Source organism: Hylobates moloch, unplaced genomic scaffold, assembly GCF_009828535.3.
Source record: "Hylobates moloch isolate HMO894 unplaced genomic scaffold, HMol_V3 SCAFFOLD_14, whole genome shotgun sequence".
Taxonomy (NCBI): Eukaryota; Metazoa; Chordata; class Mammalia; order Primates; family Hylobatidae; genus Hylobates; species Hylobates moloch.
Window position 1 is genome coordinate 40,462,275 of NW_026652289.1, and position 22,402 is coordinate 40,484,676.

Sequence of the window (22,402 nt, forward strand, 5' to 3'; positions counted from 1 at the left end):
CACCACGCTTGGCTAATTTTTATATTTTTAGTAGAGACGGGGTTTCACCACATTGGCTAGGCTGGTCCCAAACTCCTGACCTTGTGATCCGCCTGCCTCAACCTCCCAAAGTGCTGGGATTACAGGCGTGAGCCACCGTGCCTGGCCTATTCATCTATTTGTTTTGAGATGGTCTCACTGTTGCCCAGGCTGAGTGCAGTGGGGTAATCATGACTCACTGCAGCCTCAACCTCCCAGGCTTAAACAATCCTCCGACCTCAGCTTCCTGAGTAGCTGGGACTATAGACACCCACCACCACACCCAGCTAATTTTACTTTTTGTAGAGAAGGGGTCTTGCTATGTTACCCAGGTCGGTCTCAAATGCCTGGACTCAAGCAATCCTCCCACCTCAGCCTCCTAAATTGCTGGGATTATAGGCATAAGCGACTGCTCCTACCTTTTGCCCCCTTTTGCCTCTCTTTCCATCCCATTTATTCAGCAAACCCCAACCCTGTATGAAGCCAGCTGTATTCTCTTGTTGGAGCTATACTTCAGCTGCTGGATTGTGCTAGAGAAGTAACATGTGTGTAAATGGGTGCCCCAGTCTCAGGTGGGCCTTCAGCACTGTCAGATAATCTTCCCCAGTAAGTTTATCCTTCCTTTCTTCATGAAGTTATACTTGACCCGCCTCCACACCCCCCAAAAAGGGAGAAAAAAATAAGTGCCATCAGATGGAAATTTGCATTAGCTCCTCACCATCAAGTCTTTAAACTCAGTGTCCTCGGCACTAGTTCTTTCCTCCAGCTCCCTGTAACAGTGGAGGGTGTTCCACCTTCCCGGCCGAGGCTGGTCACTCTGCTGGAGGGACAGAGACAGCTGCTTAAGGCTTCCACCTTCTCAGCAAGGACCTTACTATCACTTACCTCTCTCAGACCTTGGTCTTTAACCTCTAAATTTCTACAGCTGCCCTTTCATAAACACATCTTCTCCTTTGGTGGTGAGGAGTTAAAACCAAGTTCCCATCTGAGGGCACCTATTTCTCCCCCCCTTGAAGTAGTGAGATCATCTGTGGAGAATAAAGGAGGAGATGGAGAAGTCTTTCCCATCCATCTAAACAAAGCAACCCCCTGGAGCCCCCCTTCCCTTACAGTTACTGCCCTCTTTCTCACCTGCTTTCAGCCAGATTTCTTGAAGGAGCCATCTATTGTCTTTCTCTGTGTTTCTGTATCTCCTATTCATTCCTCTGCCGTTCTCTTACCTCTGGTAATTCACCAAAACAGCTGTGGCCAAGATCATGGCAGCCTTCTTGGTTTTTTGTTTTTGTTTGTTTGTTTGTTTTAGATGGAGTCTCGCTCTGTCGCCCAGGCTGGAGTGCAGTGGTGCGATCTTGGCTCACTGCAACCTTCGTCTCCCAGGTTCAAGCAATTCTCCTGCCTCAGCCTCCCGAGTAGCTGGGATTACAGGCACCTGTGGCGGGAGCACTTGGCACTCCCTTCTGTGACCTCCTGGGCTCAAGCAATCCTTCTGCCTCGGCCTCCTAAGTAGCTGGGACCACAGGTGCAAGCCACGACATCAAGTTATTTTTTTCTATTTTTTTAGAGACAGCGTCTCACTATGTTGACCAGGATGGTCAACTCTTAGACTGTCAATCCTCCCATCTCACACCCAGCTAGTTTTTGTATTTTTAGTAGAGATGGGGTTTCACCATGTTGGCCAGGCTGGTCTCACACTCCTGACCTCAGGTGATCTGCCAGCCTTGACCTCCCAAAGTGCTGGGATTACAGGCGTGAGCCACCACGCCCAGCCGCCTTCTTGTTTTTAAATACTGTGGACAGGTTTAATCCCATCTCGACCTCCCTCTAGCACTTGGCACTCCCTTATAAGACTCCCTGTCTTATAAAGCAACATTTCCCCAGTACCTGGCATAGGGCCTGGTACATAGTAGGTGCTCAACAAATTTTATTTTATATTTAGATTGAAACAGAATTCTTTGAATTGTGGAATATAGCATCTTAGGGCCTAAAGGATCTGGCCACCACCTTCATCTTTTCACATATCTCCTACCCAAACCCTAGGCTCCAACAATACTACATAGTTGCAATTCTCCAAACAAGCCAAACTCCTACTTTTCCATATTTTTAAAATGTGCTGTTTACTGTCTGGGAGTCCTTTTCAGGGACACCTACTCCATTTCCCCACATCATCTCCCTGGTGAATCTCTTGCTCTTTTCTTAGTTTGAAAATCACTTTCTTTAGGAAGTCCTTCTTAATTCCCCTCAGCAGAGCTGTCTTCTCCCTCCAAGCTCCCGCTAGATTCTTTCCTCAGACCACAGCTATCAGTGATTCCCAAGCATGTTCAGAGAAACAATGGTTCCAAAGTTGTTCATGAAAGGGTTGCACTGGCTCATAAATTTGGGAAATGCTGAGTTAAACTGTTTTTTTGTTTCTTTTTTTGAGAGAGGGTCTCACTTTGTCACCCAGGCTAGAGTGCAGTGGCAAGATCATAGTTCACTGCAGCCTTGACCTCCTGGGCTCAAGCAATCCTTCTGCCTTGGCCTCCTAAGTAGCTGGGACCACAGGTGCAAGCCACAACATCGAGTTATTTAGTTTATTTTTTTAGAGACAGGGTCTCACTATGTTGACCAGGCTTGTCTGAAACTCTTAGGCTGTCAATCCTCCCATCTCAGCCCCACAAAGTGCTGGGATTAAAGGTGTGAGCCATTGTACCCAGCCTAAACTGGTTTTCTAGATTTCTTTGCTGCAGGACTTCTCAGAGCCTTTGCATTGCTTACTTTCATTAATAACTTCCAGTATAATTTGTAACATTTCTCAAACTTAATTAACCAAAGAACAATTCCCCATTTTTTTGGCACTACCATATAGATCATTTCAGAACCTTTGTCTTGTCATAGAACTTGCCCTATTTTATAATTATTTTTTGCCGGCCTCTCCCCTTCTAAACTGGGCTGCTTAAGGCAGAGATAGCATTTTATTTATCTCTGGATGCACAGTGCCTAATATATAATAGCTACTCAATACATGTTGGTTGAAAGAATATGGGAAAGGGAAGGTAAGAGAGGAAGGGAAAGAATGGTGAAATAAGAGAAAGAAGGCTTCTTGAGGCTGGGAATGGTGGCTCACACCTGTAATCCCAGCACTTTGGGAGGCCAAGGCGGGTGGATAACGTCAGTCAGGAGTTCGAGAGCAGCCTGGCCAACATGGTAAAACCCTGCCTCTACTAAAAATACAAAAATTATCCAGGCATGGTGGTGGGTGCCTGTAATCCCAGCTACTCGGGAGGCTGAGGCAGTAGAATCGCTTGAACCTGGGAGGCAGAGGTTGCAATGAGCCAAGATCGCACCACTGCACTCCAGCCTGGATGAAAGAGCAAGACTCTGTCTAAAAAAAAAAGAAGAAGACTTCTTGATTTTTACATTTAACATCCCAGAAACCCAGTACTTAGATTCTACCATAAATATTTTATTCTACTTGCTTCATCACATCTATCCATCTATCCATCCCTCGCATCAGCCATGGATCCATCTTCACTTTCTTTTTACTTGTGTGTGTTTGCAAACTTATTTTTACTCAGATCGTGGAATCACCTTAATTCTGAAATCCTCTCGGAACAAGCATCCTGATAGACTGTATTGTTCAGCTCCTCCTTGCTCATTCCCAGCACCTCCCACTCTTCCCCTGACACAGGCAGGCCTCTCTTTGTGGAATGAGTGGTGCCTCCTAGAGGGAGGGAACTTTTTAGAGCAGGAAGAGTCTGCCCGCCCCAGGGGTCAGAGACTCTGCTTGCTCGCTCTCATTACCACTGTTTAATTTTAAGGAAAGTGCAGAATGTTCCCAGACTTGGGTTTTCCCACTTCTCAAAGGAAAGGTTGAGGCCTAGGATTCCATAAGGTCCTCCCTATCCCAGGATAATTATTACTGACCAAAGAAGGGATTGCACTGACCAAACTCTTGCCCACTGGAACTGCTCCCAGGGAGGGTCAGGTGATGTCACCTTCCCCAGGATCCAGGGGGCAGGTGTGAAGTCCCTGGGCTGACACCCCTGTGTTGATCTCGCTTCTTGAGGAGGGACAGCCTTGTGTGATGAATGCTGAGAGGGCTGAGACTCTATTTCTAACCAGCTGTGTGGCTTTGGGAAGACCCCTCACTCCCAGACTCTCAGTATCCTAGTCTGTGAAAAAAGGGGATTATACTCTCTCACATCTGGAAGGATTGGCTGAGATAAGGCTGGTAGGGCACAGGCCACGGTACAGAAAGGGGGCACCACAAATGTGATGCCCATCCCTGCCTTCAGCCAGGCAGAAGGCAGCAGGCCAGGGAGCCCATGGTTGTCTGCCAGTGTTGCCAGCACAGGTGTCTGGGCCAATGAGGGTGACATCTCCTCTCACAGAGGCACTATTGTTCCCACCAGGGGAGCTGGATGTAAGCGTGACTCTTGGGAAGGGAGGAGGGAAGATTAGAGGCACTAGAAGGGCTGTGAGCAGAAGATAATGCTGCAGAAAGCTCTGCTTCCCCGGAATGACCTCGTGGCCTGCTAGTATCCCGAAAAGTTCTGTGCAGCCCACTCCTTGGTGCACAGGAATGTTCTTTGTGACGGAATCTATCACCCAGCATTGACAGAGCCTCTTCTGAGCCCTCATGGTTCCTTCCCACGGGGCAGCCTGGGCTCTCATTCTCATTATCTCCAAGGAGCCTCGCACTCTATGAAGTACCTGGGAAAAAAACCATCATCCCATCTGTAATAGTTTGCTATGGCTGCCATCACAAAGTACCATAGACCGGGTGGCTTAAACAACAGAAATTCATTTTCTCACAGTTCTAGAAGCTGGAAGTCTGAGATCAAGGAGTCAGCAGAATCAGTTTCCTCTGCGGCCTTTCTCCTTTCTTTGTAGGTGGCATTCTCTCCCTGTGTCTTCCCATGGGCTTCCCACTGTAACTGTGTCCTCTTCTTATAAGGATACCAACCATATTGAATTAGGGCCCACACTAATGACCTCATTTTAACTTAATTGCCTCTTTAAAGGCACAATCTGTAAATAACAGTCACATTCTGAGGTCCTGGGGGTTAGGGCTTCCACATGTGGACTGGGTGGGTGGGGAGTGGATAAATGCAATTTGGCCCATGCGGCATCTTACAGGTGAAACATCTGAGGATTAAGAGGGTCAGTGGCTCGTACTGGGCAGGGCCAGACCTAGAATCAGGACAGGAGACCCTCCCTCTCTGCCTCCACTCATAATCCAGCCTCCACTAGCCTGTCCCAAAGAGGAAGAGGATAGTGGGTGAGGGCAGTCATCGGTCTAACTCCCCACCAAACCTCCCAGCTGGTGGAAGTGACAGGTCAGGCAAGCCGCTGTGCTAGGCACAGACAGGAACAGCAGAAGGGCAGACATTCTCTAGGGCAGTGCTTTTCAAACTTTCATATGCATAGGAATTATTATACCTGGTGAACTCCATTAAAATTATTTATTTATTTATTTATTTTTTTAAGTCAGGGTCTCACTGTGTTGCCCAGGCTGGAGTGTAGTGGCTGTTCACAGGTACAATCATAGCTTACTACAGCCTCGAATTCCTGGACATAAGAGATCCTCCTTCTTCAGCCTCCCCAGTAGCTGAGACTACAGAGCTGTGCTACCGTTCTGGCTAAAAATTAAGTAATTTTAAGTAATTAAGTTAAAATGAGGTCATTAGAATGGGCCCTAATCCAATCCAGGCTCTGACTTGGCCTCTCTGGGGAAGGGCCTGAGACTCTGCATTTCCCACAGGCTCCCAGGTAAGGCCAATGCTGCTGGTTTCTAGACCATGCTGAGCAGTAGCAAGGTTTAGACAAGCACGCTCCACGAGAAATAGATGTCATTCTAAATTTTCTAATATCACATCAAGAAAAGTAAAAAGAAACAGGTGGGCCAGGTGCCATGGCTCAGGCCTGTAATCCCAACACTTTGGGAAGCCAAGGTAGGAGGACAGCTTGAGACCAAGAGTTTGAGTCCAGCCTGGGCAACATAGTGAGACCCCATTTCTACAAAAAATAATTTTAAACATTAGTTGAGGCCAGGCGTGGTGGCTCACGCCTGTAATCCCAGCATTTTAGGAGGCCGAGGCGGGTGGCTCACTTGAGGTCAAGAGTTCGAGACCAGCCTGAACATGGTGTAACCCCGTCTCTACTAAAAATATATACAAAAATTAGCCAGGCACGGTGGCGCCCACCTGTAGTCCCAGCTACTAGGGAGGCTGAGGCAGGAGAATTGCTTGAACCCAGGAGGTGGAGGCTGCAGTGAGCTCAGTTCACATCACTGCACTCCAGCCTGGGCGACAGAGCAAGACTCCATCTCAAAAAAAAAAAAAATTTAGTTGGGCAGCTTAGCACCTGCTGATAGTCCTATCTACTCAAGGGGCTGAGGCAGGAGAATTGCCTGAGACCAGGAGTTGGAGGCTGCAGTGACCTATGATCATGCCAGTGCACTCCAGGCTGGGCAACAGAGAGAGAGCCTACCCCTAAAAAAAAGAAACAGGGCTAGGCGCGGTGGCTCACATCTGTAATCCCAGTAATTTGGGAGGCCAAGGTGGGATGATCACTTGAGTCCAGAAGTTTGATACCAGCCTGGGCAACAGAGTAAGACCTTGTCTCTACAAAAAACAAACAAACAAAAAATGGCTGGGCATGGTGGCTCACGTCTGTAATCCCAGCACTTTGGGAGGCTGAGGCAGGTGGATCACCTGAGGTCAGGAGTTCGAAACCAGCCCAGCCAACATGGTGAAATCGTGTCTCTACTAAAAATACAAAAAATAGCCAAGCGTGGTGGTGGGCACCTGTAATCCCAGCTACTCGGGAGGCTGAGGCAGAAGAATTGCTTGAACCTGGGAGGCAGAGGTTGCAGTGAGCTGAGATAGCGCCACTGCACTCCAGCCTGGGTGATAGAGCAAGACTCTGTCTCAAAAAAAAAAAAAAAAAAAAATTTAGTTGGATATGGTGGTGCACTCCTGTGGTTTCAGCTACTCAGGAGGCTGAGGTAGGAAGATGGCTTGAGCTAGGGGGATCGAGGTTGCAGTGAGCCATAATCATGCCACTGCACTCTAGCCAGGGTGAGAGAACAATACCCAGTCTCAAAAAAAGAAACAGGAAAAATTAGCTCGTGTGCGTGTGTGTGTGTATCTTTTTTTTGAGATGGAGTCTCAGCTCACTACAACCTTCACCTCCGAGGTTCAACCGATCCTCCTACCTCAGCCTCCTGAGTAGATGGGATTACAGGTGCCTACCACCACGCCCAGCTAATTTTTGTTTTTTTGCAGAGACTAGGTTTCACCATGTTGGCCAGGCTGGTCTCAAACTCCTGACCTCAAGTGATCCTCCCACCTTGGCCTCCCAAAGTGCTGGAATTACAAGCTTTAATATATTTTTAACCCAATATATCACAAACATGATCATGATAATTTCAGAACATTAAGCCTTATTAAAAAGTGTTAATGAGATATTTTACATTATTTTGTTTGTACTAAGACTTTAGGTACTTTATAGCACATCTCACTTGGGACTCTAAATTCTTATGAGAAATACATCATCACAAAATTTCCAGTTGAAAAAAAATAGGATCACACATCTAAATTGTTCTAAACCTACTTACAAGTTTTCAAAAAACTGAATCCAGTATTCATTTTTAAATTTAAATTTAAGTTAATTAAAATCCAATAAAATTAAAAATGTAAGGCTAGGCACAATGGCTCACGCCTGTAATCCCAGCACTTTGGGAGGCCAAGATGGGGTGATCACTTGCACTCAGGAGTTCGAGACCAGCCTGGCCAACATGTGAAACCCTGTCTCTACTAAAAATACAAAAATTAGCCGGGCGTGGTGGTGCGTGCCTGTAATCCCAGCTACTTGGGAGGCTGAGGCATGAGAATCACTTGCACCTGGGAGGCAGAGGTTGCAATAAGCTGAGATCGCACCACTGCACTCCAGCCTGGGTGACAGAGTGAGACTCTGTCCCCTGCCAGCCCACCACAGAAATTTAGTTCTTGGGTCGTGTTACCCCATTTAAAAAAATTTTTGTTATAGTGAGACCCAATCTCTAGCATTACCCCATTTCAAATGCTGAAAAGCTACATGGGGCTAGCGGCTACTATATAAGACAGCATAGGACTAGACCACCAGGAAGAAGAATGACATAAATGAAGGATCCCCAGCTCCACAGAGGACTTGGGACAGAAACAGCCCAAGACCCAGACAGCAGCCAGAGTAGGAGCCCAGGGAAAGGGCTTTTGGAAACACAGCTCAAGGTGATTCAAGTGCACCCCAAGATCTAAGCACCAGGCATTGCAGCCTGCTCTGGAGGAACGGGTCGGCAGCAGATGGGGTGGTGGGAAGAAATCCCAAACCTGCCAAAGTAGGAATGGGTGGAAAAAGCAAGAACTATGTCCAGGGAAAATAAAAAAGCACTTCTGGGGTTGGATTCTGGAGAGCGACCTGTGCAGGGGAGCTTGACCTTGTCCTGGGCACCTCTAGGAGGCAAAGCCAGGACCAAGGGTGGTCATTATAGGAAGCTGCTTGGGGCTCAAACCAACAATGAGTTTTTAAACAAGGAGAGCTCCCCAGTAATGGAAACAGGGAGCTTCCTGCCCTTGGAATCCTAGACAGAAAATGTTCTACAGGAATCACCCCCTCCTCATCCAGTGGAATAGCAAAACAGAGGCTGGGAAGGTGTCTGTTGAGAGGCTGCAGAGGGGTTTCTTCCTGTACAAAGGGTTGAATAATAAGTTCCCTCCAGTTAGGCACCTATTGATTCTGTATTTGGAGTAATTGACCTTTCTAGAGGACTTATTAAGTGTCAGGCAGCTAAACCCCTGAACTAAGCACTTTACTGCCATTTCATCCACACTAAAGTCATGAGCCTGGTCCTCTAGTATTCTACACTTCTTAGAGGAGGAAACTGAGGCAATGAGTTTTGAAGTCATGTCTCCCGGCCAGAAGATGCTCGAGCGAGGCTTTACAAGCGGGCAGTCTGGTTCCAGGGCATGCCGTCCACTGCACCACACTGCCCAGAAGGAGGCTCAGCCTGTCTTGTCCTCTCCCTGCTTGGCCTTAACCAGCCACATTTCCCAACTGACCCCACTCACTGCAGTGGTGAAAACTACCACACCAGGTCCTGCTGGCTGGGGGAGGGACGGGCAATAGGCCTGGATTTGCCAGAGCTGCCACTGTAGATGTAATCACATTTACAATTTCCCTTCACCTCTTATTACCCTGGTGGTGGTGGTGCTCTCTCAGCAACCCCACCCGGGGATCTTGAGGAGAAAGAGGGCAGGGAAAAGAGGGAATGGGACTGGCCCAGATCCCAGCCCCACAGCCGGGCTTCCACATGGCTGAGCAGGAACTCTAGAGCAGGAGCACACAAAGGAGGGCTTTGATGCGCCTCCAGCCAGGCCCAGGCCTCTCCCCTCTCCGCTTTCTCTCCGGGTCTTCCTTTGCCCCACTCAGGGCCTCCTGTGAGCCCGATTTAACAGCAACTGTGGGCGGTGAGAAGTTCCTTATGACACACTAATCCTAACCTGCTGACTGGACCACGCCTCCAGCGGAGGCAACCTCTAGAGCTCCAGGACATTCAGGTACCAGGTAGCCCCAAGGAGGAGCTGCCGACCTGGCAGGTAAGTCAATACCTGGGGCCTGCCTGGGCCAGGGAGCCCAGGACTGGGATGAGGACTCAGGGGAGCAGGGAGACCACGTCCCAAGCTGCCTGTAAAACTGAAACCACCTGGCCATTCTCCAGGTTGAGCCAGACCAATTTGATGGCAGATTTAGCAAATAAAAATACAGGACACCCAGTTAAATGTGAATTTCAGATGAACAGCAAATACTTTTTTAGTATTAAAAAAGTTCACATTTAGGCTGGGTGCAGTGGCTCATGCCTGTAATCCCAGCACTTTGGGAGGCTGAGGCGGGCAGATCACCTGAGGTCAGGAGTTCGAGACCAGCCTGGCCAACATGGTGAAACCCCATCTCTAGTAAAAATACAAAAAATTAGCCAGGTGTGGTGGTGGGCACCTGTAGTCCCAGCTACTCAGGAGGCTAAGGCAGGAGAATTGCTTGAACATGGGAGGCAGAGGTTGCAGTGAGCTGAGATCACACCATTGTACTCTAGCCTGGGCGACAAGAACGAAACTCCATCTCAAAAAAAAAAAAAGGTTCACATTTAACTGGGCATTCTGTATTTTAATTGGCAACCTGAGACAGCAGGGAACAGCATCAGCATGGTGTGAGGGATAGACAGTTTTTCATTGTGTACAGCTTGTAAATCAGTATTTTTAAAACTCAAAGTTAACAGCTTGGGCATATTTAGAAAAGAGTTGCTGCACGGACTTGAACCCTGTATTCCTAAGATCTAGGATCTTGTTCTGATGGTCTGCACAACTGGCTGGGGGTGTCCAGCCACTGTCCCTCTCGCCTGGGCTCCCCAGGGCAGTTCTGTCAGCCTCTCCATTTCCATTCCTGTTCCAGCAAAACCCAACTGATAGCACAGCAGCATTTCAGCCTGTCTATCTCTGTGCCCACATATCTGGATGTCTACCAGCCAGAAAGATGGCTTAGATTTGGTTCCTGTGGATGGATTATGGCCCCCAGAACTTCCCTGTGCTTGCTGGGGCTGTGGAGTGGAAAGAGAAGGAAATAGGGGACCCTCAGATACTGTTTGGGGGTCCTCCAAGTCTCTTCGTGCAAGTTAGGGTAATAATCAATATGGTGCTAAGAAAGAGAAGGGGAACTATGTTTTAGAACAGGACACTGTGCCAGGAGCATTGCAGAAATCATATGGTTTTCATGACAGTTCTTTTTGGTAGGTACTGTTATTATCCTCAGTTTACAGATGAGGAAACTGAGACCCAGAAAGGTTAAATAACTCGCTAGGGTCACAGAAGTCATCACTGACAAAGCCTGTTTCAAACCCAGGTCTCCCTAACCTTTAAGGTTTCTATGACGCCAGCTCTCCTAGGGAGTTTGCCTGCAGATGTCTTGGCTCTAGGTGTCAAAAAAAGACTTGGTGTCAGGCAGGCATAGGTTCAAGTCCCAGCTCTGTCACTTACCAACTGTGACTAGGTGATTGAACTGGCCATGGAACCTGGTCATAGGTAGGAGCAGGATGGTGAAGGGTTCTTGAAGGCACTTAGGCAGGACATTTAGGCAGGAGAGAAAACCCAGAAACAGAAGAGCTGTCTCCAAAAATACCCAGTGGGGAAGCAGGTTGTCATGTGGGCCATGAATGGGGTCTGTTCTGGTAACCAAGCATTTCTTATGTGTCTATTACATTTCATAACCCTTCCATCCTACTTTACAGCGAACAACCAAGACTGAGGTTAAATCACACAGCCTGCATGTGGAAGAGAAGAACTTGAACCCAGGTCCAACTTTTGCGCCACAGCAGGCTGCCTCTTGGTCCTGACAGGAAGTCACAACTTGGGTCTGAGTCCTGATCCCTGGCTAATTTTTGGCTGTGTTACCTTGGACAAGTCAATTATTCCTCCTCCTCTGTTTCCTCCTATGTAAAATGGAAATAATAATGCCGACCCTGGGTCTGAGAGAGTGGATTTGAAAGTACTTAGTGCATCACAAAGCACAGAACACACTTCCAGTCTCGTGATTATGTACTTATGTAACTAGTCATCACCCATCTTGAGAATGAAAGCATTGGGGAAAGGGCCATCCACTAGGCTGCGAAGTTTCTGAGGGACCCCTTTGGGCTGGAGAAGGATGACCACAGGAGGGAGGAGAGATTGCCTTATCCTGCAGTGATCATGTCATTGAGAATAGAGCCAGATTCTTTTTTTCCTGGCAGGGCCAACTTGTCTTAACATCTAAGGACTGAGCTATTTGTGTCCGTGCCCTTTGTCCAAGCAGTGTTTCCCAAAGTGTAGCCCGAGAACCATCTCCCTCAGAGCCACCAGGAAGTGCTTTAAATTGCAGGTTCCTAGGCCCCAGCCTGCACCTCCAGAGTCAGAATCATGGAGGTTGGGGCCCAGGCACCTGCATTTCTAACAAATGCCTCGGGTGATTCTGATGCAATTGAAAGTTTGAGATCCACTGTTCTAAGACAATAACAGAATGGTTTTTCTAACCCCTGCAGCCCTGACTTCCTATCCTAGGGAAGGGGCCGACTGGAGAGGCCAGGACAGAGAAAGCAGATCCCTTCTTTTTCTGAGGACTCTGTGTCTTCCATAGGCAATATGTCAGAAGGGGTAAGTACTCTGTCCTCCAGGGCTCTCCTCCACCCACCTTCCCTCTCTTATCTCTCTTCCCTCTCCCTCCCTCCTTACTTCTCTATCTTCTGCTCTGCCCAGGAATATAGGCACACACTTCTATAACCCCTCTGTGGGTCCTGACCCCACAAAAGGAGGAGGCTTAACAATGACCTTGGGCAAAAGAACTGAAGGTCTGAGCAGGCCCATTTCCCTGGCTGGCTCAGGCTGATGCGGTTGGCTGTTCCTCTTTTTCCTTTCTCTGCCCAGGTGGGCACGTTCCGCATGGTACCTGAAGAGGAACAGGAGCTCCGTGCCCAACTGGAGCAGCTCACAACCAAGGACCATGGACCTGTCTTTGGCCCGTGCAGCCAGCTGCCTCGCCACACCTTGCAGAAGGTGAGGTGGCTGACAGTGCGGAGAGGAGCTGCCTAGGGAGGCAACATGAGGGGAACATGACTGCATTCTCTCTCCTGTGAAAAGGGTCCAGCCTCGGCACTCCAGATCATCCTGGACCTGATAGACTGGCCTGTTCTAAGGTCCTTCCTGGTGGTCACGGCTATGGCAGCAACTGGGTTGACCAGACACCCAGCCAGGCCAGCCCAACCCAAGACTACAGCCCAGAGCCTCGGAACTAGGGCCCTCTAAACTAGACTCAATATGAGGAGCATTGGTTTGGAAATGGCCCCGGGGAACAAGGATCCAACTGCTGCCCCTGCTAGACAGGCAAGAGACTTGAGTTCCAGAACCAGACCTACTTTCAGCTTGCTGTGTCACCTTAAGCAGATTGCTTTCCATCTCTGGGTCTTGCCTTCTGTATCTGTGAAAGACGGTTGGTGGACTAGCTCAGAGGTGATCAGATTGTGCTCTGTGGAGGCTGACAGAGCTGTCTTAGGGCTGTTGGGGAGGATGAGAAGTGGCTGAGCTGAGCCTGGGCACCCAGCTTCCATCTCTGCTTCCTTGGGCATCTCAAGGGAAAGGTGCTATTAGCTCCTTCACACTTTACTCCCCCTCCTTTCCCTTCCCTCCTCTTGCTGTCCAAGGAGAGAGCTGTCTGAGGCACACGGCGGAGTTCTCCTGACCCAGCAGAAGGGAGGAATGTGAGGCTCTGGGCAGGAGGCAGGCTGCCATCTGCCAGAGAGCCGTGTTTTTGAAAAAATCAGAATCAAGCCTGGGAGGCAGCAGAGTGAAATGATGAAAAGAGGAGTCCCAGCTCCATTCCTTTCTCTCTGGGTGACCTCGAGCAAGAATATCTTCACCTTTATGAGCCTCAGTCTGCTCATCTGAGAGATGGGGATAAGAACACCAACCATGATGGTCTGTGGCAAAGATTAAAAAACACAGCGCATTTAAAGGACTTAGCAGGTTGCTAGGCAAAGGCTCAGTGAGTGTAGGCAGTCATTTTTAGAAACATTTAGATTGTTGGCCATATTCTGCAAATATCGAGGATGAACAGTTTGACTGAATTCTCTCCACACACAACAATCTCAGGTGTTGCCAGTGCAGATGCTGCCCCTGGGGCAGAAAAGCAAAGCTGCGGCTGCAGACCCCTGGGCCGCCTTGGCTGGTCTAGCTCTGGCAGGAGACTCATCACCTGTGTGTCCTGCCCCTCACCCGCACCTAAGTCTAACTTCATGCACACCCCACCCTGTTCCAGGCCAAGGATGAGCTGAACGAGAGAGAGGAGACCCGGGAGGAGGCAGTGCGAGAGCTGCAGGAGATGGTGCAGGCGCAGGCGGCCTCGGGGGAGGAGCTGGCCGTGGCTGTGGCGGAGAGGGTGCAAGAGAAGGACAGCGGCTTCTTCCTGCGCTTCATCCGGGCACGGAAGTTCAACGTGGGCCGTGCCTATGAGCTGCTCAGAGGTGAGGCCCCTGGGGGAGGGACGGCCCTGGGAAGACGGGAGGCCATGAAGATGGTATCCGCTCTCATCCCGGCACTGAACAGGCCTGCTTCCATACCGTGGGCAAGTCAGTTTCTCTGAGCCTCCATATCCTTATCTGTAAAATGGGTCAGCTCTGGTAATGAACGAACGAATGAATGAATGAAGTGTGTCAGGAGCAGATTCCTAGAGCTCTGAGTCCTCTTAACTCTCTCCCAGTCTTGGGATTCAATGAGCAAAACTTGGGTACCCCATTTGGGTGACGAGGGGAGGAGTTTCCCCTCCAGACCCCCACCATGAGAACCTAAGCTTTGGCTCTGGAATGCTCAGGAAGGTGGATAGTGCCTCGCTCAGGGCAGTTACCTAAGCCTCATGTGCAGTGGAACTGAAGATAGTGTCAGACCTGGGAATGAACCCCGGGAACAGAACTGCTCTGGCACTGCTAGCTGGATGAAGACAGAATGCCTCAAGAAATCATCGGCCGGTTGCAGTGGCTCACGCCTGTAATCCCAGCACTTTGGGAGGCCGAGGCGGGCAGATCATCTGAGGTTGGGAGTTTGAGACCAGCCTGACCAACATGGAGAAACCCCATCTCTACTAAAAATACAAAACTAGCCGGGCATGGTGGCGCATGCCTGTAATCTCAGCTACTAGGGAGGCTGAAGCAGGAGAATCGCTTGAACCCAGGAGGCAGAGGTTGCAGTGAGCTGAGATTGTGCCATTGCACTCCAGCCTGGGCAACAAGAGCAAAACTCTATCTCAAAACAAACAAACAAACAAACAAAAAAAGGGGGGTGGTTCCCTCAAGAAATCAAATCTTGGGCACTGGTGGACAGAAATGTGGTCTGAGTGGGCCCTCTGCAGGCTAATAATTTTCCTTTTCTTACTTCTTCCTTCCCCAAATGGTAATTCAGGGCCATGCTGTGCCAAGAACTGTTTTAGGCCAAGGGATGCAGTGGAGACAAAACAGACAAGAGTTCCCTGCCCTGGTGGAACTCATATTCTAATGGTGGAAACAATACATCCAATAAATAAAGTAAAATTATATAGGGTTAAATAATGGTAAGGAATAAGGAAAGAAATTAAGGAGGTGGATATAAAGTCTTGAGGGGCTGAAGTTTTAGAGAAAGTGGCCAGGGAAGTCCCAGTGTAAAGAGAATTTTGAAGAAAAACCCAAAGGAAATGAGATATGTGTGAGGAAGAGCAGCCAGGGCAGAGGGAACAGCAAAGACAAAGGCCAGGGGGTGGGAGGTGCCCAGAGTGTTCCAGAGCAGTGAGCAAGTTGATGTGGCAGTCTCTTGGCAGGCGTGCCCAGCTCCTCTAGGGGCTCAAGTTTGATGGTGCAGGCCACAGAGGTAGGGAACTGTTCAGGATGGGTAAGGATGGCGTTTGTGGACTGTAGAGGTGCTGCTGGAATCAGGAAGGGCTCTGTGTCCTGCTTGGGGTTTGGATTTTACTTGGGAGCTTCTCCCCAGCCTTGTGCACACCTCACCACTCAGCTTATCCTGTGCCCAGCTGAAAAAATCTGTGCCTTGTCCCCATGGGGAAGAAAATAACAAGTAATGATTATCCTCATATTTAGGACTACGCCTCATGTTTGCCCAAGCTTATGATGATGTTTATATCTTGAATCTCATTTGAATGCCCCAACAATTTGGTGAGATAGACCACTATCTAGACTATCTAGAATAGATAGGCCAATATCGAGATCCCACTTTTTGGAGAGGAAAGATGGGACTCAGATAGGTTGAGTAGCCAGCTCGGTCGCACATAGGACCTGGCAGGAGGCCAGGTCTCTGAGTCCCACTAGGTGGGATGGAGTAGGGATGGGATGGCTCCCTGAGGGGGTTCCTCTGCTCTCCTTCCTCCAGGCTATGTGAATTTCCGGCTGCAGTACCCTGAGCTCTTTGACAGCCTGTCCCCAGAGGCTGTCCGCTGCACCATTGAAGCTGGCTACCCTGGTGTCCTCTCTAGTCGGGACAAGTATGGCCGAGTGGTCATGCTCTTCAACATTGAGAACTGGCAAAGTCAAGAAATCACCTTCGATGAGGTTAGTGGGGGCTCGCCTGGCTCCCACCCTGTGGGCTGGGTTCCCTCCCTCAACCCTGGCCTCTACTGGGCCCTCATTCCTGGTTCTCCAGGAGGCAAGGTCTGTAGAGGGGGAAAGGTGGGCAGCCACCTGCCACCTAGCCCTTTCCAGGCAGGGAGAGAATTCCTAGGATGTTCCAGGGCAGCTGAAAAACCCAGTAGCTTTGCAGGTGGGGCTTGATGGTCAATAATACATGGCTCTTCCTGGGTATCCCTGCCAAGTGCCAAGTGGGGGTAACCGCTGTGTGCCATGAGCTGGGGGCTGCCCTGCCAAATGCTAAAAGCTGAGAGCAATAGAGAGAACAGGGATTAGTGGACTACATGCTGGAAGAGATTCTGGAAAGCACAGGTTCCAATCTATTTAGGAGCCCGAGTTCTTTGTGCTTATATGTACGCAATTTTGCTTATCTGAGCCGTTAAGGGGGCTGCCCCAAGTGGGGGAATTAGGGTTTGTCTTGGGAGAACTTTGGCATGTGCCACTGAGCCTGAAAAAGATGCCTTTAATTTAAAAAAAAAAAACTGCTACAAACTTATTTTATTTTTTGATTTTTGAGATGGAGTCTCGCTCTGGTCACCCAGGCTGGAGTGCAGCGGCATGATCTTAGCTCATTGCAACCTCTGCCTCCTGGGTTCAAGCAATTCTCACGCCTCAGCCTTCCAAGAAGCTGGGATTACAGGCGCACGCCACCATGCCCAGCTAATGTTTGTATTTTTAGTAGACACCAGGTTTCACCATGTTGGCCAGGCTGGTCTCAAACTCCTGAGCTCAAGTGATCTGCCCACCTTGGCCTCCCAAAGTGCTGGGATTACAGGCATGAGACACTGCACCTGGCCCAAACTAATTTTAGATAATGCTATCTAGTAGTGCCAACACAATTTATTAAAAAGTCCATCTTTTTTGGTGACTTGAAATGCCATCTTTATCATATTTTATATTTTCATATGTACTTGGTCTATTTCTGGACCTTCTATTCTGTTCCATTGGTCTCTTTATCTATTCATACTCCAATATCATACTGTTTTGATGGTAGAGATTTTGTGGCATGTTTAATCTGTTAGGGCTAGTTTTGTCCTTAGCGATCTGCTTTTTGGGGGGCTTTTCTAGCTACTTTTGCATGTTTATTTTCCCCTATGATCTTTAGAATTAATTTGTCTAGCTACAGGAGAAATATTAGGAGTATGTTTTGGTGATAATATTAAACATAAATAACAAGCTTGGGGAGAACTGGCTTCTTTCGGAATGTCACATTCATGGCCAGTTGTCCTATCCACAAACGTGAGATGCCTTCTGTTTTATTCAAGCCTACTTACGAGTTTTCAGGAGTGTTTTAAAGATTTCTTCATAAGCTATGGTTGTGCTACTGCACTTCAGCTAGGAGGACAGAGAGAGACTCTGTTTCTGAAAAATAAAAAATTTTTTAAAATTTTTTCCTCACAATGTCGTGGACATTTCTCATTAAATTTGTCTTAGGTATTAATTTTGTTGTCAGTGCTAAAAACGGGGCTCTTTCTTCCATTGTATCTTCTAGTTGGTTATTGTTCGTATAAATGAAGGTTATTGTTTTTGTTTTTTAATTGTATATCCCCCTATTTTACTGAACTCTTTAAAAATTTATGTTAGTTTTATAATGGATTCTCTGGGGTTTTCTAAGTATACTATAATACTATCTGTAAGTAGAGGAGAGAGTTTTACTTCTCCCTTTCCACTTCTTATGCCCCGATTTTTTTTTTAACAAATTGATTGCATTGGTTAGTACTTTCAATATAGAATTAAATGGTGGCAGAGATGGTGAAATCCTTATCTAATTCCTGATATTAGTAAGGATGCCTCTAGTGTTTTCCCATTAAATAAGACACTGGCTGTAGGACTGAAACGCACACCTGCCTATCTGTGTGTATTAAGGAAGAGACTTAAATATATATTTTTTCTTATTACATAGTGATATCTACTCATTTTAGAAAATACGAAAAATTAGCTGGGCGCAGTGGCTCATGCCTGTAATCCCAGCACTTTGGGAGGCCGAGGTGGGTGGATTGCCTGAAGTCAGGAGTTCGAGACCAGCCTGGCCAACATGGTGAAACCCTGTCTCTACTAAAGATACAAAAATTAGCCAGGCATGGTGGCAGGCACCTGTAATCCCAGCTACTTGGGAGACTGAGGCAGGGGAATTGCTTGAACCCGTGAGGCAGAGGTTGCAGTGAGCCGAGATCGCACCACTGCACTCCAGCCTGGGTGACAGAGCGAGACTCCATCTCAAAAAAAAAAAAAAAATTACAAACAAATTTAAAATCATTTGCAATTCTACTACTCAGAGAGCTCTACTATTGACATCCTTCCAATCTTTTTATACATGTACGCATGCACATACACACACACACACATTTTTCTTTTTTTTTTTTGAGACACAGTTTTGCCTTGTCGCCTAGGCTGGAGTGCAGTGGCGTGATCTCGGCTCACTGCAACCTCTGCCTCCCAAGTTCAAGTGATTCTCCTGCCTTAGCCTCCCGAAGTAGCTGGGATTACAGGTGCCTGCCACCATGCTCAGCTGATTTTTTTGTATTTTTAGTTGAGACGGGGTTTCACCATGTTGGACAGGCTGGTCTTGAATTCTTGACCTCAGGTGATCCACCGGGCTCGGCCTCCCAAAGTGCTGCGATTACAGGTGTGAGCCACTGCGCCCAGCCCACACATTTTTCCTACAATAATGGGATTATATTCTACAATAATATATCATGCACATTTTCCTGTACTATTAGTCTTCTGTATTGTTTTTAATTGTTCCAGAGTATTCCATGGCATAAGTGTACCATAATTTCACCAGTTCCCATTGTTGGATGTTTAGGTTGTCTCCAAGGTTTCCACTATTGTAAGAATACTGGGATAAACCTTCTGGCCTCTAACCATGGATGTGACATTCGAGCTTGTTTTCTTGGTATACATTCACAGAAGTGGAATGTCTGAGATCAAAGCCTGCAGCAAATTATCCCAATGAAGAATGTACCAATTAGCTCTCCCCTCAGGACCTCAAGCCTTAATTATTGTTGTGGGTTAGATCTTACAGCCTGTTCTCTCTGTCCCCAAGATCTTGCAGGCATATTGCTTCATCCTGGAGAAGCTGCTGGAGAATGAGGAAACTCAAATTAATGGCTTCTGCATCATTGAGAACTTCAAGGGCTTTACCATGCAGCAGGCTGCTAGTCTCCGGACTTCAGATCTCAGGAAGATGGTGGACATGCTCCAGGTGAGGCTTAGAGTTCTGTCCCATGGCAGCCTCCCACAGCTAGGGAGGCTGAAAGGCTGGGCCTCCTTTCATGGTGCTTGCAGGGACCTGAGAAGTTGGACCATCTCGTGCCATAAAGAGCAGTGACAGCCACAATCCCAACCATAAGCACTTGCATGGTGATTGACAGTTTGCCAAGTATTCCCTTTCATTCTTCCATCCACTCCTTGAAAGCATTCTCTCCCTCCTTCCCTGCTTCATTTTTCAAACCTGGAAACGAAGGCTCAGAGATTTAAGTGACATCTCAAGGTCACACAGCAATAAAGCGGCAGAGGCCAGACTTGAACCTGCATCTTCTGACCTGGAATCCCGTGTTGTCTGTCCACATATGTCGCGCTGCCTCTCTTTGAATGTGGATTCACCCCGAGAAAGGGATTATCACTAACCCTCTAATAACTCACTCCTATATGTGCTGACATGTCAGGAGTCCTTTCTTAGAGCCATCTTGGATCTGCTCTGTGTATTTGGGAAAGGAGGGGTGGGAGGTGGAGGTTGTGGGAGCGGCTGATGGACAATGAGGGATGATAATACTGTTCCTGTGGTTTGTAATAGTTTGCAGTCCCTTCGGCAGGCAAGTGGGTTTGAAAAAACTCACCAAAAAGCCAAGCAAGGCTACTTTCATTTCTTTACCTAATTCCCGGTTTTATCTGCATCAGCAGGGAGAGGGTTGGGTCTTATGAATCTTGGGGCTTCCTCCCTGCAGTCTGGGCCACAGTGAAGCCAGGGATCCCTAGTTGCTGGCCTGGAAATAGGAGCTTCAGTGGGCCCTTCTGCAGGGCAGCCCTGTGATGCTGGACAAATCTGTTCTATTCCATGAGGAGAGGCGGCAGGGAATGAGTGGGAGCCTCTGAGGTCACTGGGGCCATGGGGAATGGGGTGTCTCTCTGTCACTGCAGGATTCCTTCCCAGCCCGGTTCAAAGCCATCCACTTCATCCACCAGCCATGGTACTTCACCACGACCTACAATGTGGTCAAGCCCTTCTTGAAGAGCAAGCTGCTTGAGAGGGTGAGTACATGGGACGCCCAGACAGTGAGACAAGAGGGCCGAGGGTGGGGCCTCACCTGAGCCCTCCTCACACTCTACCATTGTCCTGAGCTATGTGGATCCCACTGACACCCAACATGGAGACCTGCGGAGAGGGGTGTCGCCAGGCAAAGACTGCACATGATGGGGCTTTGTCCTCCTGCCCCTTTCCTCCCTCAACCCTCATCCTCAGGGCACCTCCTCCTGCTCAGCTCTCTCTCCCTTGCTTCCCTGCAGGTCTTTGTCCACGGGGATGACCTCTCTGGTTTCTACCAGGAGATTGATGAGAACATCCTGCCCTCTGACTTCGGGGGCACGCTGCCCAAGTATGATGGCAAGGCTGTTGCTGAGCAGCTCTTTGGCCCCCGGGCCCAAGCTGAGAACACAGCCTTCTGAAAACATCTGCCAGCTGAACTGTAGTTAGAATCCCTGGGCCTCTCAACTGTCCTGGACCCAAGGCTAGGAAAGGGCTGCTTGAGATGACTGTGGTCCCCCCTTAGAATCCCTAAGCCCGAGTGAGCTCAGGTGTCACCCTGTTCTCAAGTTGGGGGATGGGGAATAAAGGAGGGGGAATTCCCTTGAACAAGAAGAACTGGGGATAGTTATATTTCCACCTGCCCTTGAAGCTTTAAGACAGTGATTTTTGTGTGAGGTTGTATTTCAAAGACTCGAATTCATTTTCTCAATCATTTCCTTTGTAACAGAGTTTTACAACTTAGAGTCTGTGAAAACAGGCAAGGAGCCTGGGTTAAAATATCCCCCTACTCTCCCCAGAAATGCAATAAAAGAAGATAAAAGAGAGAGGACATATGTTCAAATGATTTGGCAAACACAGCAGTCCTGGTGGCCTCTAGGCAGTCTAGGGGTTTTCCACATAGAATTCCAGGATGGAAGAGGCCTGGAAGTGGCTTCACTCAGGGGTGGCCTCCTCCCCTTGGTGAGGTGCAGTCTGACATGTGGGGGTGGTCAGGAACTTGGACCTCTTTCCAGGGTGGCAGTCATGTTCCCTCCGTCTGTCTGGGAGAAGGAGTCTCTCCACCAAAAACTGTCTCCTCCAGTCCCCTTGCCTGGATGGACAGTTCTACTTAGATTTATAAGTGGCATCTTCTCTGAGCACTCACTCAGTCCTCAAGTGATAGAGTTAAAGCTCTTTTTTTGTTTCACTCTCAGGCATTTTACAGTGATGAACTTACACTTTCCAAATCTGCATTTTTTTTTTTTTTTTTTTGAGACAGAGTCTCACCTGTCACCCAGGCTGGAGTGCAGTGGTGCCATCATAGTTCACTGCAACCTCAAACTCCTGGGCTCAATCAAGCCTCCTGCCTCAGCCTACTGAGTAGCTGGGACTACAGGCGCATGCCACTGCACCCAACTAATTTTTTTACATATTTTTTGTAGAGATAAGAGTCTGGCTCTATTGCCCAGGCTGGTCTCCAACTCCTGGCTTCAAGCCATCCTTCCACCTCAGCCTCTCAAAGTGCTGGGATTATAGTTGTGAGCCACCATGCCTGGCCCAAATCTGCATGTTTTGACAAATACAAATCTTTCCTTCTATGGAGTTGGCTTTCCTCAAATGCTTGGTGATTTTCGGGTGTGTGCTCATTTCCGTAGGTGAGAATCCCTGTTAGATGCCCTGTTTGCTGAGCATGCTATTCCCTCTTGGGGAAGTGCTGGCTTCTTCTGGGCATGGGTCTCCTAAGCATTGACAGATACTTTTTCCAAGATGCTACACTCATTTTCCCACATGGAAGCAGACATTGGCTGGCTAGTGGCAGTAGGTGAGGCCTTGTTGTTCCCACCAAGGCATCCCAGTCAATCAACCCAAGACTTGTCTGCTCTTGCCTGTAGGGTCACCCCCATTCTTTGTGGGTATCAAGCACCCTTAGTGCTGCACCTACCTTTTGGGGCAGGATA

General features: G+C 48.4%; 2 protein-coding genes across 6 annotated transcripts in view; one reads left to right on the forward strand and one right to left on the reverse strand.

Moving 5' to 3' along the window:
• RLBP1 (retinaldehyde binding protein 1) overlaps positions 1-21,269 on the forward strand; it is a 33,840-nt gene extending 12,571 nt beyond the window's left edge. Inside the window, exons 1-9 of one of the 5 annotated variants that reach the window (XM_032175356.2) lie at positions 9,420-9,635; positions 11,318-11,381; positions 12,104-12,215; positions 12,486-12,614; positions 13,873-14,077; positions 15,966-16,144; positions 19,266-19,424; positions 20,360-20,470; positions 20,726-21,269. In XM_032175356.2, the coding sequence (XP_032031247.1) occupies positions 12,204-12,215; positions 12,486-12,614; positions 13,873-14,077; positions 15,966-16,144; positions 19,266-19,424; positions 20,360-20,470; positions 20,726-20,884 (954 nt within the window). In that variant the 5' untranslated portion in view covers positions 9,420-9,635; positions 11,318-11,381; positions 12,104-12,203 and the 3' untranslated portion in view covers positions 20,885-21,269. Of the gene's footprint in view, positions 1-9,419; positions 9,636-11,317; positions 12,216-12,485; positions 12,615-13,872; positions 14,078-15,965; positions 16,145-19,265; positions 19,425-20,359; positions 20,471-20,725 lie in introns of those variants that run through there. The other 4 variants (XM_058427118.1, XM_032175357.2, XM_058427120.1 and 1 more) reach the window with 4 other exon arrangements.
• The window catches only part of FANCI (FA complementation group I), a 116,666-nt gene extending 94,264 nt beyond the window's left edge, over positions 1-22,402 (reverse strand). Inside the window, exon 1 of the mRNA XM_058427110.1 lies at positions 22,387-22,402. The gene's annotated coding sequence lies outside the window, so the exon portion shown is untranslated. The remainder of the gene's footprint in view (positions 1-22,386) is intronic.